We start from the raw sequence: 15171 nt of genomic DNA on the forward strand, positions 1-15171 counted from the left end.
ATATAATATTTTCCCGTCAAAAATCTGCATTAAGTTATACTTACAGTCAATGCTAGGACTGAACTCGAATTTTTACACAGAGCATACTGTATCCTATGGTTTTATTATGCTATCGCTGGAATACCGTTTTAATAGCTGTAGGCAACGTTGGAGTCACGAACTTGCTTTAGGCACAATTAAAACTAGTACTCGTAAATTCGTTTGCATGGGGTGAAGGGCCATTGAAAGCAGACGACGAGACTCCTAGTACGAAATGCTTTCAAACCCCCGCGGCTTTGAAGCCCATCAGAGCTCTCTGGCGGTAATTTTGACTATTCACTTAAACCCCCTGAGCGAAACGATACGACCAATTTCTGATCGAAGTCCCGGACACTACTTAGCCTTTGCGTTTTGCATATATACATACATGCGGATGTCGTTGAATTTTTTCTTCTCTTAAATGAGCACATGGCCAGTCCTTATGGGACCCCTTCTTGAATGCGCAATGGTGGTAAACTGATATTGAAGGTAACTTTCGTGAATAAGGAAAAATAACTTTACGCAGTCGTAAAATATTTTATCATTTCTGCTAATATAAGTTGGATCTTGCAAACATACATGAAGGATTTGTCTACATCATAGGGAATTGAAGAAGAGAATGTAGTAGAGAGACGGGGCGAACCATAACAGCTTCATCGTATTAAATAGGGACGAAAAAAGCCTATGAACAAAGTCTTGTCAGACGGAAATCGCCGGGTGCCCGAAAACGGAAGTCCAATAAATGGCAGGAGGAGAATGAGACAGAGGCAAAGTGAGGTAGAGAACGGAGCGATTGATGGAAGAATGGCGGAAGTGTATAAGTATCTTCACAGGGAGAGGCCACAGTAATAGAGGAAGCCGAAATGATGAAGGGATAGGCATGTTATGTTTGCCCGCTAACCTTAGGGACACGTTCTGGTCTAGGTTCGAATCCCAGCATAGACAGACAGACAGACAGACTTGGTTTCGTGATGGCAGGAGCCAGCCGTAAAACTTGAAACACAGAGGCATGTTATGTAAGTGAAGAATTGGTTCGAGGACTGCGTGACGGTTAGCCTTCGCTGACGAGCTATGCTGCACTTGGAAAATATGACAACACGGAGCGCTATAGACGAGAGCAACTGGGGTAAGACTCGTACGAACGTAGGATGTTTTCTGATGTAATACTTGCGCGAGATAATACGTAGAAGTTGATATTGCTGACGTTTGTTAATATGATGTATGTAATGTGGGTGGTAAATATTAGAAAGAAATAGATACACACGTTCAAGTTTCTTGCGTCTGTGTTTCCTAAAAGGCAGACTACTCTCCGTGTTTGTGACTCGTGCTAGTCGTTACCTACCTCAGCATTCGCCACCGAGTATAGCTAAAACAACAGATCCCTAACTACTTTGTAGCCAAACGTCCAGACGCAACGAGTGAATGAGCGTCCGTAAATAAACTGCAATGTCATAGAAGGTACATATGCCTACATAAAAACGTGTCAATAAAATTTTAATTAATAATAAATACATGGTTATCTAACAACATTTACCTCGGCAAATATTGTCATCTACGGGAGACAATCCATATTTAATTTATTGATAATATGAATAAGTCTATCTCTACCATTCGATAAATACAGTTAGATCAACGACTATATGGTCAGCCTCTTATATAGCAAGCAGTTATGAGACTAAGAACGCTGACAAATGGTACAATCGAACGGACAAATTTATGAAGGGACTACCAATCAGGCTGGACTAGTTATGGGTGGCCTGATTATATGGCGTGGAGCAACACTCACTCGACGGTTTCGTTAAGCGATTGTCATACCGTTCTTTTTAACATTGTCAAGATCTTTTACCACACCCTGTATATATGTTCAAACATTGATTTCGAACCGAAACTTGCATCTACTGTACAAAATGTAAGGTAGACTATATGAGAAACAGGACAAAGCATGCCAACGAGCACAATACGTTTCAGGCCAGCAGATCAGTTTGCTCCGTACGTTTAACGCTCAACCTTTTTGCATCATCATTGTCACCAACAGCATGAGTGAACCCATAAGCGGGCCTGGTGTCCTACTAGTCGACAACCGTCGGCCGAAAAAGCTACGCATTGCTAGCAAAATAAAATACTCGGACCAATCAAATGTAACAGCAGCGTGCCATATAGAATGCTCCACAAGGCACACTTGGGAGAAATATCGCAGGTTGACAATTATTTCGAGCTATCTGTTATAGAAAACAGAAACAGACATATAAATCTGCACCAGCAGATCGACTTTTTGTTCGAGCAGGTCGTATCGTCTGCCACATCCTGTGTATTCACTAATCTTCGGGATACACACATTTTTCGAGTATGTGCATGATGCTCGCTCCACAGGCAGTTTCGTTCATATAACCTATTGTAGGTGTACTTGTGGCGACATAGTAACAATGGGATTGCGTATACGGCACGTGCTTACCCCATTGCGTACGTCACTATAGGGTTTTGAGGAAAAAAATGTTAGCTTGTATTCTGTCTCGTCACTTGTTTCAGTTGAAATTTTATGCCTTTAAAAAGCAACAGTTAAGTGAGCAATGGACCTACACCGGTCCGTTTCGTAATGACCAAACGTTGTTGAGTGTGAAACGAAAATTTGCAATTTCTAATACACTGTGTGTCCCCTGAACATATCCCAGAACAGAAGCAGAAAAGGCAACGGCCTCGGCGTGTATCTTAAACTTTTGCCCTATCGTCTTGCTAAACTACTATTGCGCTCTTCATTGTAATAGTGGCGTATTACATTATTAGCTGGGAGTGGGACAGATAAGCTGAACCAATCTAGTTCTTTAACATCATGCTAGACGTCTGAAAACTAAACTGCATGCCGTTCAAAAGCGGTATTTGAGCTTTTCTTTCTACAGATTCGATGTTTGTCTGAGCGTATCCCCCTGTACACTTGTGTCAGGCCACCCATCGCTTTGTTTGTGTGTGTGTAAGGGGTCGGGTAAAACCGAAGAGAAAAAAAAAAGCAAAAAACTCACCTCACTGGCGGTGACAGCGGGTTCCGCAGTGGCAATGCCCGCCTGGGCTGCCTGCGTCTGTTGAAGGATATACTTGTTTAGCTTGGCGTCGAGGGCGAGTTCGAACGCGGCCGCAAACTGATCAGCAGGCCCGGACAACATGGCACTATCCTGAACCCACAACACCAAGATCATCGTATTGCACGCATTATTCAGGCACAGAGGTAAAGGGAAACAGGCAGAGGGTTTTTGGCGTTGAGCAGCATACCGGCAGCGCATATGGTATGGCCAGAGCATAGTATAGATGAGTCGGTAGTCCAATTCGAGCGGCAGGATCGTGTGGGGACAAATGAGGCGCAACAACGTTCACGGGCATTCACGAGCAGAGCATAGGAAGGGAGGGTATAATGAGACAGCGTATATTACACCATAACGTAATTAATGTGCGGAGATCGTTTGGTGTATAGTACAATGTGTGAGGTGAGGTTCGTTTTTATCGAGAGGTCCGTAGTAAGTAAACACCGTCAGGAACCCAGCAAGATCGCCGTTAGGGTCGGTCGATGATCGACGCGCATATGAAAGTTGAATCGATAATAAGCATCGGCATGTTTTGCACAGACGGTGGCAGCATGGCCAGGAAGCGCACGCAGACCCAGTCGCACGTGTTTGTATATTTCCATTGAGGGAAGTAACAAGTTCGTTCCGATCGAGTTCAGTTTGGTTCAGGTCATGGCGGATTGGGCCAGGAAAAGAACGCGTTTGTTTGACAAATAGTAAATGGGTCAGTTCGGGCATAAGGCCATATACATACAGTATTTTCCCATAGTTGATAGCGGTCGCGGCACCGTCAATGATGGTTGTGATGGAGGGCGTATCGAAGAAGCATGGTCATCAAGGCATCATCATCATCGATTGAGTCACCACGGAAGCAGTTGGATCGTTCGGGTTTGGAGTGGAGTTTGATGATTGATGATTCAGCAGCGAACCCGTCAACCGATTCATGAAAAAACATGCGACAAAATGACGAAACACACACACACTCAAAGATAGCCCTAAACATCAACAGATGACTGGCTATCTTCTTAGGGAAAGGAAAATCATTTGTTTGATACATACCATAACTGCTAACAGCTGGACCGTTTAAACAGAACTAATGAGGAAAGCTACCGCTACTAATGCTCAAATTATAACTCAAGCCAAATAATAAGAATAAAATAGAGAATTATATATTTTCCATTAAATTCAAACGCAAGAATTATTAAGCATATACGATAAATCATTATTATATGTATATATATATATACATGTGAAATAATCAATTCTACAACAATATAAATGTATTATGAAACTGTTAACTTATACGAAGCCATACATTTTTGTGTTGTAAGTAAAAATAAAAATTACTATCATCGTTGACAAAGATAGTGATGCTAACAACAAAAAACGTTCAGCTATAACTGAAATTCTAATATGGCAAATACCCTATTAGTGCTATGAATATCTTCTATAGTCATTGCTCAAGCATAACAGTTAACTCAAGTTCGGACTTCAGGCAGATGACAAGCAATGGATGAAGGGTGAGGTGAGGTGCTAATAACGGGAAATAAATACGATAAACATGCGTAAAACGTTCATTGCTACGGCAGATTGGATGTGAGGGGTGCGTACGTCTAAGACACACCCTATGACCACACACGAGATGACACACCGGCCGGTAATTATGGCAATTAGATAGCGTTCCGCTCAGAACTTGAACGGAATTCTCAGTTTATTACCACATATCAGCCACGTTTTTTCCCCTACCTTGACTTCAGGTTGTCACACAACCAGTGGGAGCTATAGAAACCGAACTAGAGCTATGTGTACCTGTGCGCTTGTGTTTATAAATGATTAAGTCTCTACATTTGATCACCAAATATAATCATATCGACACTATTGTTTCTTTGGTACTATGAGCTAAACTGCTACCTTCCGCAATGGAACCAATGCTCACTAGTATATACATAATTCAGCCACGCGGTCAGATTAAGGATGCAGATTGGAGGACTTTATGTATTTTATGTCGTTAAACTAATAGAAGAACAAAAGCTCATGCCGGTGTTATATAGCCCTCGGACAATTTCACGAACAGATAGGCCACCGCCTTCAGCCCCACAAATGCATACTCAGTTCATTCAACATAAACTGGAACAATGTTGACCGGAGTGGCGTCTCCCTGCCACGTGACGTCAAGCGACCATTAGCTATGCGCCACGATAACATCAAGGTCAGTGCGGTATACCCAGTGAAATGGTATTTATGCGTTTGAAATGTAGATAAATCACACATCACTAAAATTAAAGCCCTTTACGTGCTAACGGAGCGATTAGCATTAGGTACCTTCGCATCAAGAATTCGTGTGTTCGAGGCGGTACACTGAGTGCTCCGTGGTTTTTTGGTAGACGGCGGCAGTTCCTACGTTGCTTTGGCTTCTCAACCACTTCAGGTGAGTTAGACGACCGAACAAGCAGACGCCTACATCGTGCGCGAGCGGTATTTTCCCCTCACACACCACAGAGAACCGCGTACTCGTAAAGGGAGCTGATGTTGCTCTCGCAGTTATTGCAGCAGCTAGAGGCCCAAAAATTGTAGGACCACGCAAGTGAAGCAGGTCTTCCTCACGTGAAAAATCCCGCCAGTAGAAGGTACGCTGGGGGAACATGTCTCTGTTCACATCGGCATTTCAGTGTTCGCCTCGGGGCGGCCAATCCCGAAGCCCTCAACACTATTACCGTCTTCACCGCAGGAGCAGCAGCTAGGACCAAGGAGAAAACCCTTCCTTCGATATGGACCCAACTAGCCGAAGGATCTAAAGCCTGGCACAGCGAACAGACCAGATTCGCTTTTCTTGCTTTTTGTGGGCGGGGTGCATAGAGCAAAAAACGGAAAAAAAGCTTGCAGGAAAAACACGTAGTTCAATTTAGCTCTCCCAATTTTAGCTTCAATCAATGGTTGTTGGCACTTCACGAGCAAATCATGACAGCTGCAGGAGTCCTATGCTTCTTTCTTGTACTGATTACCCTAAACATTAGACTCTTCTGTAGCCCAAAGTAGCAATGGTAATTCTTGTGGAAGTGGCATACGTAAATTAGATTATAGGAGAGGCGATCCCAATCTAGAAACCAAAGCATCAAAGGGTCAAATTGTAAGAGGAAAAGCTGTTGTTTGTTACAAAATTACAACGATCCTAGCACACTGTGCTGTTTTTATAGGCGTAGGCCATTTTCAGATCCAAGCTTGGTTAAAATATTGAATTAAATTGAATACTCGTTTATTGATTAGCTATAATTGCCAATAAATGTTTAATGAGCAATATGTAAGCGCACCTATGTGGGCATTTTTAATCGATTTAAGATCGATTTTCCAGTACAAAAAATCATGATTACTATCTTTAGTGAGTTATTAAGAGATACGTGAGGAAAAACCGAGATGGTTGAGTTCTGGCACCTGATGGCCTCTCTAAACTTAATTTCTTCTTCACAGTATCGGATTAGTCGTCGCGCACTACATGAAGAAGACGCTGCGCAACGGGAAAAAAAATCCAGTTTTTTGACTCGTATCCAGATGATTATAGCGTACTCATTCAAACTCTACTTCCTTTCCGCTCTCAACCCCTGAGTTTTCAGTTAGTATCAGACAGATCTCTGCGAGCAAAATAAGTGCATCCACTAATGCGTTCTCGATTTTTTCGTTCTTTTCTTTTGCTGAGCGTATAAAATCTCTATCAACTGTCCCACCTTCACTTTGATTCGTATCGTGTTATAGAACATTTTTGCGGTACCAAACGGCAGTCGGGAATTACCTCCATACATTTGCTTGCACAGCTGCTAAGTTTTAAAATGTCTGCTACCCCGCAGTAGGAACCTGGGGACAGATAATGTTAATCGTGTCTTTAGTAACGCAAATGAATAAGACGTCCCGTCGTTATCCAATTCGACGAATGTGTGTTAGGTTATTTCGTTGCGCTTTCAGCCGAGTTGCCATACGGTTCTTGTGTTCCGCCTCTATCCGCTCCATTCTTTACAAAATTCCTTACATCACATCCTTTCCCCCACCACTCTTTTCGTCTTACGAGTTCTCAGCTTTCTAAACCTCCATTCCTCTTAGGACATATGCTGGGGTGGTTCTCTTCGTATCATAGTGAACAGTGAAAAAGGAGCCACTGCTTTGCTATCTCCCCGCAAAACACGCCGTTTGCCTGCTATCATACGCAAGACAGCGGGCAGGAGTTATCCACACGGTCGGAGGAGGCGGCGAGGGTGAGAAATCGCAAGGCAAGACCAGCTTGGGAATACAGCGAGGCTGGGGTTTGTATGGGTGGTTTGACAGAATGCGGATAGTTCTCAGGCTTCTCTAGTGACTTCGTTGCTTTCTCCGCTGTCGCAACCGAAAGGCTGATTGTGGAGTAGTCGAAAAGGAAGATAATTACCCCGATTGCAAAGCCGCCAGCAGTAGCAGAAAAGGCGGTCGCTGCACTGGCTTTCCTAGTAAAAGGTTGTAGCGCGCTCGCCGGTGGCAAGAAAGACTAAAGCTTTTTCACTTCCCTTTCTCCTGACCCCTGGTTTCTCTCTCTACCCTTGTTCTCCCAAGTGTTCCACCTCCGTTAGTACTCACGTCATCTAGCCTCTTACCCGGCCATCTTTAGCATTGTACACTAAGTCTGCTTCTGCTAGTTCCAACTGCTTCTCAGTGGAATCGTCGGCTTTCTCTGCCTCAGGAAGAGGCTTCGTCTGTGCTGCTAATATCGCTACCGCTGCAAGTTGTTTGTTCCACTGGAGGTAGCTCGGGACCAGACAAGCAGACCCTACTACTATTACTTCTGCGGCTGTTATTACCGCTGGTAGACGGGAACATTCACGAGCGTAAAGAGTGAATAGATAACAGACGAGCAACGACCCGGTTTCGGGACGACGCAAGGACGCAGCGTAGGTTAGCCAAACGATGTAGGTTCGACAGGGAAGAGCGGTCTGGGTAAACCGCCCAGGACAGGGGTCTACATAGTCCAATCTCTGGGCTAGGAAGCGGAATCCGTTTGACCCGTCATGCGGAAAATGATCCTGGGCTCCGACTTCCAACCAGTCATTCGCCCGGCCATCCGCATGCTACTCAGCACGCTAAACCCAAATTTCCCCCCTTTTTCTACTATTTCCTTCCGTCCAAAGGCAGGTAGCAGCTGGGCCTTTCTGTGTACTGATACCGTACACCGTGATCGGTTGCTATAGCCGCCGCCCCTTCTGCCACCTTGCCATCCCCATTTTATTTTCTATTATAGGAGTTAAAAGGGCCCGGGCCAGACAGAGTGGAGAAAGTTTCTGATGTTTCTTTGTAACTACTACGGTCAAAAGCTGGAGTCTAGAGAGGGAAAATGGATCGAGGCAAGCAATGGCTATGGGTGTACTAGGCGACGCTGTCGGTCGACCGATCCACGACGTCGACAACGACGAGAACGACGTTGATTGCCAAGAAACCACTGTCTACCTCTTCGTGGCGGCTTCTGGCCGACCAAAAGCCGATAGATAACAGGCAAGAGTACTCTTGTTTCCTCTTGGTTCCGGACCCCACCGTTGAAACAACGCCCTCTAGTGGTCGACACCTCTAGTAATGAAGAAACCGAGGGATACTGGGACCCTGGATGCGCTAGCGACAATGCTAGTTCCACAGACTAAGAGACCGCCAGTATTCCCGCCAAGAGAATAGCCGATCTAAGTCCCAGGCCTCAGTTGGACATGTAATCTTAGTTCGGGGTCCGTTGAACAGTTGACCAACAGACGGGTCGAGTTACAAGCAAGTGAAGAAAGAAACCGAAACGATCCGCGCGAGTTTAAACAGTACAGAATCTAACAAGCATGGCGTAGCCGAAGCTCATGCTATAACAGCTAGCTGAAAATTGTGTTTTGTATTATAGCACAACTTTTACGCGTAGCAGTTTCGATAGCAGGGCAAAGGAAGGCTGCCATAGTTATGGCAGCCTTCCTTTATTGATAGAAATCGGTGGGTGTTCCTTTTCTCACGAATCCGACCGATATTCTCACCTGTACCAAAGACCCGTCTGTCTTTGGCCATGTTGAACCTAATGTTAGGTTCATCATTATGAAAAAGCAGAACCAACACTCTCTTTGTGGCTCCTCCCTGATGGTCTCCAACCTCATTATGCCTATGATTCTTTTCCCACGCGATCACACCTCAATCGACTCGGCCCTACGGGATATAGTAGCATAGTATAGAGGAACGCCACAGACAGGAAGAATGGTGCCGCCAACTGCTATGCGGTGCATGGGCACCTCTCAAACAGGGTCACAGATGCTTCCAACGACGCCTACGACCAGGCCAACTGGACTAGCTTTCAGTACTTTATTAGTCCCCCAACTAACTGACTATGGGCCTGCAGCATGCAAATGATTCTATCAGTTAAGAAACAATGGACAGCAATAGGAGCATCGAGCCAAGTATGCATCGATATGAGTAATAGAGAAATACAGCGTTAAAAATCAGTAATCAAATAGACAAACGTCGACATTCTTTACATTTATTTAATATTGCAATATGACACAATGTTATTAGTTTCTACTGATCAAAAACAGGAAATCAGCGAACATTTCTGTTTATCCAGTTCTATACAAGCAATAGTCCGATACGTGCTTTGAAAATGTGTTCAAGCTGGCTTATTTATGCAAGCATAAGAAGTATTATCATAGAATTATTCTTATCTAATCCGTCTTCAATTAATTGTCATGATTTGCTACCTGACGTATTAATTGACGTCAAAGTTTTGTCTAAGTTACAAATTCCGTGTTCAGTTATTCACAATAACACTTTTTTTATAGCAGGGCGAAAGAGTACCTTCATGTGCCTTCTCTCCTTCTTCCTCGCCAGCCCTCTCACAATTTCTGCAACATCGCGCATGTTGAGCGCATTGGCAGTTTGAGACTCGCCGTACGTGGACTAGCCCTTAGCAGCTGCTACTTGAAGTGTTTCTTCCTAACCGAAAAGAATTTCCCGTCACCCCGCATCCGCGATCCGCATAACTCGCTATGAACAGCTGCTAAGGGAGTGGAGCTGGAGATACAGGAATTGAGAAACATAGCCACTTTTGGCTAGGTTTGGGTTGGGCTGGCATGCTGAACAGGTTCACTAGCCCAAGATATGAGGCCACTGTCTAGATTGATTGCTGCTTGCTTCAGCTGGTTGACTGGATAACGGACGGGTGTGAAACGGGATGGTATTCGTCTGAGCACCCATGGGCAATAATTCTACCTGAAAACAGGGCCAAGTGAGGCCACAGCAGCACCACCGTAAACTGGTGCAGCACCGAAAGAGGAAGACAGACTTTGTGCAACCCCAATCTGTCAGGCTCAGAGGCCATGAGAGCGAGGGTTACGACAACTGGGGCTGACCTAGCGCTTGAGAACTAGCCAATTTTGGCCCATCCAGGCTCCTACACTGTAGAAGAAGAAGAACCGGCATAACGTGTACCCGAACGCTCCTATAATAGAGAAGACTATGGTCTGCAAAGCCTCCAAGAAGAAGCTGATATTCGATTGACCTATCGGAGCCCTGGCTGCACCTGTGTCTGATCCCTTTCATTGACAACACATCTTCTCCAACTGATATCCGAGCACTATATCTGCCCACATTCAGTTACTACAATACTCATTACGGGAAAGATAAACTAACCACCTTCACCGTTTTTGATCCCGTTTCAGAGTCTCGCATTTCCATACACAGAATAACCATGGATCTGCGGGCTTAATGCAGCATATATTGTGCCATAGAACTATTGTAAATAGCGTGCGAGGTGATGTCTGCCCTCCTTTTTACCACTCTATCGAATGGTTTCAAGAATATTTCCGATGCCGGGCATAGCTTAAGCTTCGATATGAATCAGGTAAGAAAGATGTCTAGCTTCAATGTATTACCCTTTGATAAGCCTATGTCATGTATCGAGCATACATTATCCGTACAGGTCTACACTCGAGACAGATGACGAACAAATTATTCATCTCAGCTCCAACGGTATCAGCAAAAACAGTTCTTAGAATAGCGATGGATTGTCACGTTTGTGCCTGTCCTGCAATCACTCTACTAAAAAAGTGAAAGCGTTCACTCCCGCACAACCGCCTTGAGTCTTCCGGCCGTGGCTGCGGGTTTCAGTAGCTATTTGAACACTGTTGTCCTTAGTGTATCAAAGGTGTTTGTCTGTCTGTTAACGTGGCCTGTGAGTTCGACCCTGTCAAACTTAAGCGTAGACCGTTGACTCTGGCAACGGTTGAACCTTTGTTTTCAGTTTGTGGGACTGACCCGCCACCCACAAGCACCGGGGCGCTTAGTCGCTCGCGCCTCGAGGTAAACTGCCTCTCCCTGTCGAGTATACTTGCTTTTTGACCGTTTGAACGGTTAGGGCGAACGGAGCGCGGGCCATCGGAAGAAAAACAGGCATCTCGTAACCTGTACTCTGTCTGTTGTAAAGAGGGAGCAGCAGCAGCAGCAGTAAAAAGAATCAGGCACTGAAGCAGCTAGGAAAGATGCAAGCTAAGGTCACTTGCTTCTGCTATTTTTTTTCTCTCCTCACTGCTGCTTCGTCTTCTTTTTTGTTTCTTGTTCTCCTCTTCTTTTGTCTATGTATATACCAGGTTACTGGCCAGCTTCCAGTTTGCCCTGAACCAGTATTAGTGGACGCAGCAGCAGCAGCAAGAGGGTGACTGCTGTGCAACACCGCACACTAAACGGAATTCATGGGCAAGGATCTGCAAGCCTTGGTGAGACTGCGCTAAGGGCTATGTAGAGAGTAAAAGGGCAGAAGCGGGCGAGTTCAGGAGGGTGAAGATGAGCCTGCCGGCGGCGCGACCGATGCAGTTTCTGCCGTTGTCAGGGGCATAGGCACTGAGATCAGATGCTGAGTTGGCAACAGTCTATCCTTGTGACGACTCAAGGAAAGAAGAGATGTTGGCAGAAAAGGAGCACTGAAGAAAGTTCGAAGTTAATCGAGAGTAACCGGTCGTTAATCGATGCTCCACCAATGTGATGAAAGTGGGTAAGTTAGTGTGTAGAATTCCAGCAAGAATATGCTAAGAGAAATGGGGAGTGACAAAGCGAGGGAGGCATCGGCTCGGTGAAGACGCACGACCAGAACTTCGAGGCTTCATCTTTTCAGTATGAATGACTTCTCGACCTACCGGTCAGTCAGTGGGTCGCTCGTTTGTTCGTTGAGGCGAGTTTCTTCTAAATCGTCCTATATAGTAACAGTAGAGAACTCTAGCTGTAACTAAACTACGTAACGATCGTCTAGACGTACACGTCCATAGTGCACGTCCCAGTTCCTCTTTTGCTGCCATTAGAACTACTACCGCTATGGCAATGATTAGGGAAACTCTAACAAGAAAAAAGCCGAGAAAATTAACAGGGGCTCGTGTTGGGTTCGTATTCGACCCGCGCATAACGCATCTGTCTGTAAGAAGAAGCAAGCTTCCAAAGCAGATTGAACGCTTACGCAGACCTCCACAGGGTCTTTCTATCGGTGAAGAGTATCACAATCGCAGCGCTTATCGAAATACTGAGGGGCAAACAGGGATAATCGCCGTTCTATGCAAGCTACTCGTAGTAGCGAGAGCAGCGGCACTAGAGGCAAAAAACAGGAAAGCTTCGTTTTTTGGGTTTTGAGATGTGCTGACATTTCACGTTCGCTTTGGTCGGTGAACCAGCCAGCAGCTCGGTCCATTGCTCTGCCTCGAATTACTCCAGCGACAATGACAGCCAAAGCCGGTAAACTTACCAGTCTTTTAGTGTGACCGGCAAAAGTCGACTCTGTCGGCAACGGAACTGAAACAAGCCTGGTTTCTTAGGGAATACCCATACATGTTGCAATGCGAGAGAATGAAATTGAGTTAAGATCGGCCCTCGACTGAGCTGAGTTAAATTTGGAACATACAAATATATATATTGTCCATTCCTTCAGGGCATTATTCATAAACGACTTGCTTTTGATGGAACCTCTGGCATTCGTTTATTACAAATCTTACCGACCAGTAATCGTCTATAATAATCTGCTAGATAATCGTCGACCACTTTACTAATTTGCTTCGGAACTTCGTAGACGGAGAAACGCCATAGCTATAGACTGAAGGCATGTAGCAAATCGCTACAAGCAGCTTTATATAAACAGATGGTGGAAGTTTTTTAATTTCGAGGAAGATAATTTATCCACGGACACAACAAATTCTTCTTTTGACAATGGCCTTAATTCGTTTTCTGGCCAAATCACAGAAGAACTTAAAGGTATTTAGCTTTTCTTTTTTGTTAGAACATGCAGTCCTCCTTAGACTTTTTTTTTGAAATGGTGCCAGAAAAGGCGGTACGGGATCAAAGAGTAAAAATTGGTTTAATCAATTCATGTTACGAACCAGTTACGGTCTATAAAGTCAATGACCTGATTAAAGTTTTGCAAAAGGCTTTGGTAAAGACTTCCACAAGCTGTAGATTCGCATCATCTTAGGAAAAATGACTACCTGAACTTCCTTTTACAACGTTGCCTTTTCTGTGACGCCGCGTAATATTTTTACTTACATATATACTTCCTGCTCTGAGGCTGTCGACTGTTATGTATCCAATGAACGTATAAAGAGACAAAACATGAAAGCTCTTTTCTAACGCGATTTGCGGTACCTATGGATGACAAGGAACCGCATTGTCTAGCTGCGAATTCGTACAATAAAATGTGGTTGAGAAAAGTAACAGAAAAAAATGGTACTGCAAGACATTTTGTACGTAAATAGAGTTCCTCGCATAATCGAAGAACCACAGAATCTGAAGTCCAATACGCAAAAACAGATTTCGTACATGACGTAAGTACAGAATTTTACGCTAAAAAAAAAACAAATTGCTTGTGCGATTGATGTGTTAGTACATCATAAGTTCACAGGTGAGTAAGTACAAACAGGTTTAAAGTGAGATGGGAACAATTGCTTCATCGTCTACTGAATGGCTGTGTTCAAGCCAAGAAAAAAGAAACCTGGAGTTAGTGCGTTAAGTAGAATGAATCACATGACGCCTACGTCGATGGTTCTGTTGAAGGAAAGTGGTGCGAATGAGAGAGCTCGCTGACTAGATATGGATCTGTTGCATACGCAATAGCCGATGATAGCACCATTGCTTTCGTCCAGCATAACTGCTGCCGGAGGATTCTTACAATCATGCGATTACAAGTTAAAGCTTCGAGCTAAGTATCCATCGTGATCTTCCTCGCTTGCCAGCATATCTAAAATTCATTGGTCCTAAACTTGACGCGTGCGGGTGCAAGCCTAAAAATGCTTCATCCGTTAGAGACTTGTAGCGGCGTGAGCGTCGTCACAAATGTGTTTGCTGACTCTGACGAAACGAACAAATCAAAGCGAATCGCTGAGGAGCCGACCGACTTGAAGGAACAAAGTTCTGATGCAGGTGGTCACCTAGACAGTGTTCGATAGCCCTTCACTTTCTGACAGTGGAAACGTTTCCTGCATCTTCCTTGACTCCTTTCCTCGTTGTTTGCTGGATTCACCAATTCCGAACGTCTCTGGTGCTGATACATCACTCTTTGCTTGATCTGTGCTACCAGCGATATCCTTCCCAAAATAGGAGCCGTGACGGGGATCAGGTAACACGACTGAGATGAGCATGTCCGCCTCAACGACACGACTACGAGTCCGAGTTCTGCTGAAAACGCCTCACAACTCAAGCAGAACCAGGTCTGAAACATTCGGATTTTTCTTTTGACATCGCTTATCAGCTATCGCGGCTTTGCAGCTGCTGCGGATGCTTCTGACGGTCCCTTCCACTGATCTCGAATCAGAGCAAATCTGAACCTAGGTCTCCTCGTGACCCGCAGGCCTACGCCTGTTACTACGAATATGCCATCATAGCAACGTTGCTTCATAACTACCGTCTCCGTATAGGACAGGAAAATTTTGATCCTGATACGAGCAATAGTTCGAGATATACCGAAAGGGGTAGGGATTGAATGTTCGTGATAGAACGAAAATAGAAAGAGCTCAAGAAAAACGTAGAGAAGTTCAACATCGTTAGATCCACGGCAGCGGAATAGGACAGGAAGGCAGAAAACGCGGGCAACGTACAAACACACAGAGAG

The 15171-nt window shown here is 44.7% G+C and overlaps 1 protein-coding gene across 9 annotated transcripts in view; it reads right to left on the bottom strand.

Moving 5' to 3' along the window:
- The window catches only part of LOC111260456 (RNA-binding protein Musashi homolog Rbp6), a 240832-nt gene that overhangs the window by 107065 nt on the left and 118596 nt on the right, over positions 1–15171 (bottom strand). For 8 of the 9 annotated variants that reach the window (XM_022833232.2, XM_022833231.2, XM_022833227.2 and 5 more), the window contains one exon: positions 3033–3182. The exons of the other annotated variant lie outside the window; for it this stretch is intronic. In XM_022833232.2, the coding sequence (XP_022688967.1) occupies positions 3033–3182 (150 nt within the window). The remainder of the gene's footprint in view (positions 1–3032; positions 3183–15171) is intronic. 9 annotated transcript variants of the gene reach the window in all.

This window comes from Varroa jacobsoni, unplaced genomic scaffold (genome assembly GCF_002532875.2).
Source record: "Varroa jacobsoni isolate VJ856 unplaced genomic scaffold, vjacob_1.0 scaffold_441, whole genome shotgun sequence".
In the NCBI taxonomy this organism is placed as follows: Eukaryota; Metazoa; Arthropoda; class Arachnida; order Mesostigmata; family Varroidae; genus Varroa; species Varroa jacobsoni.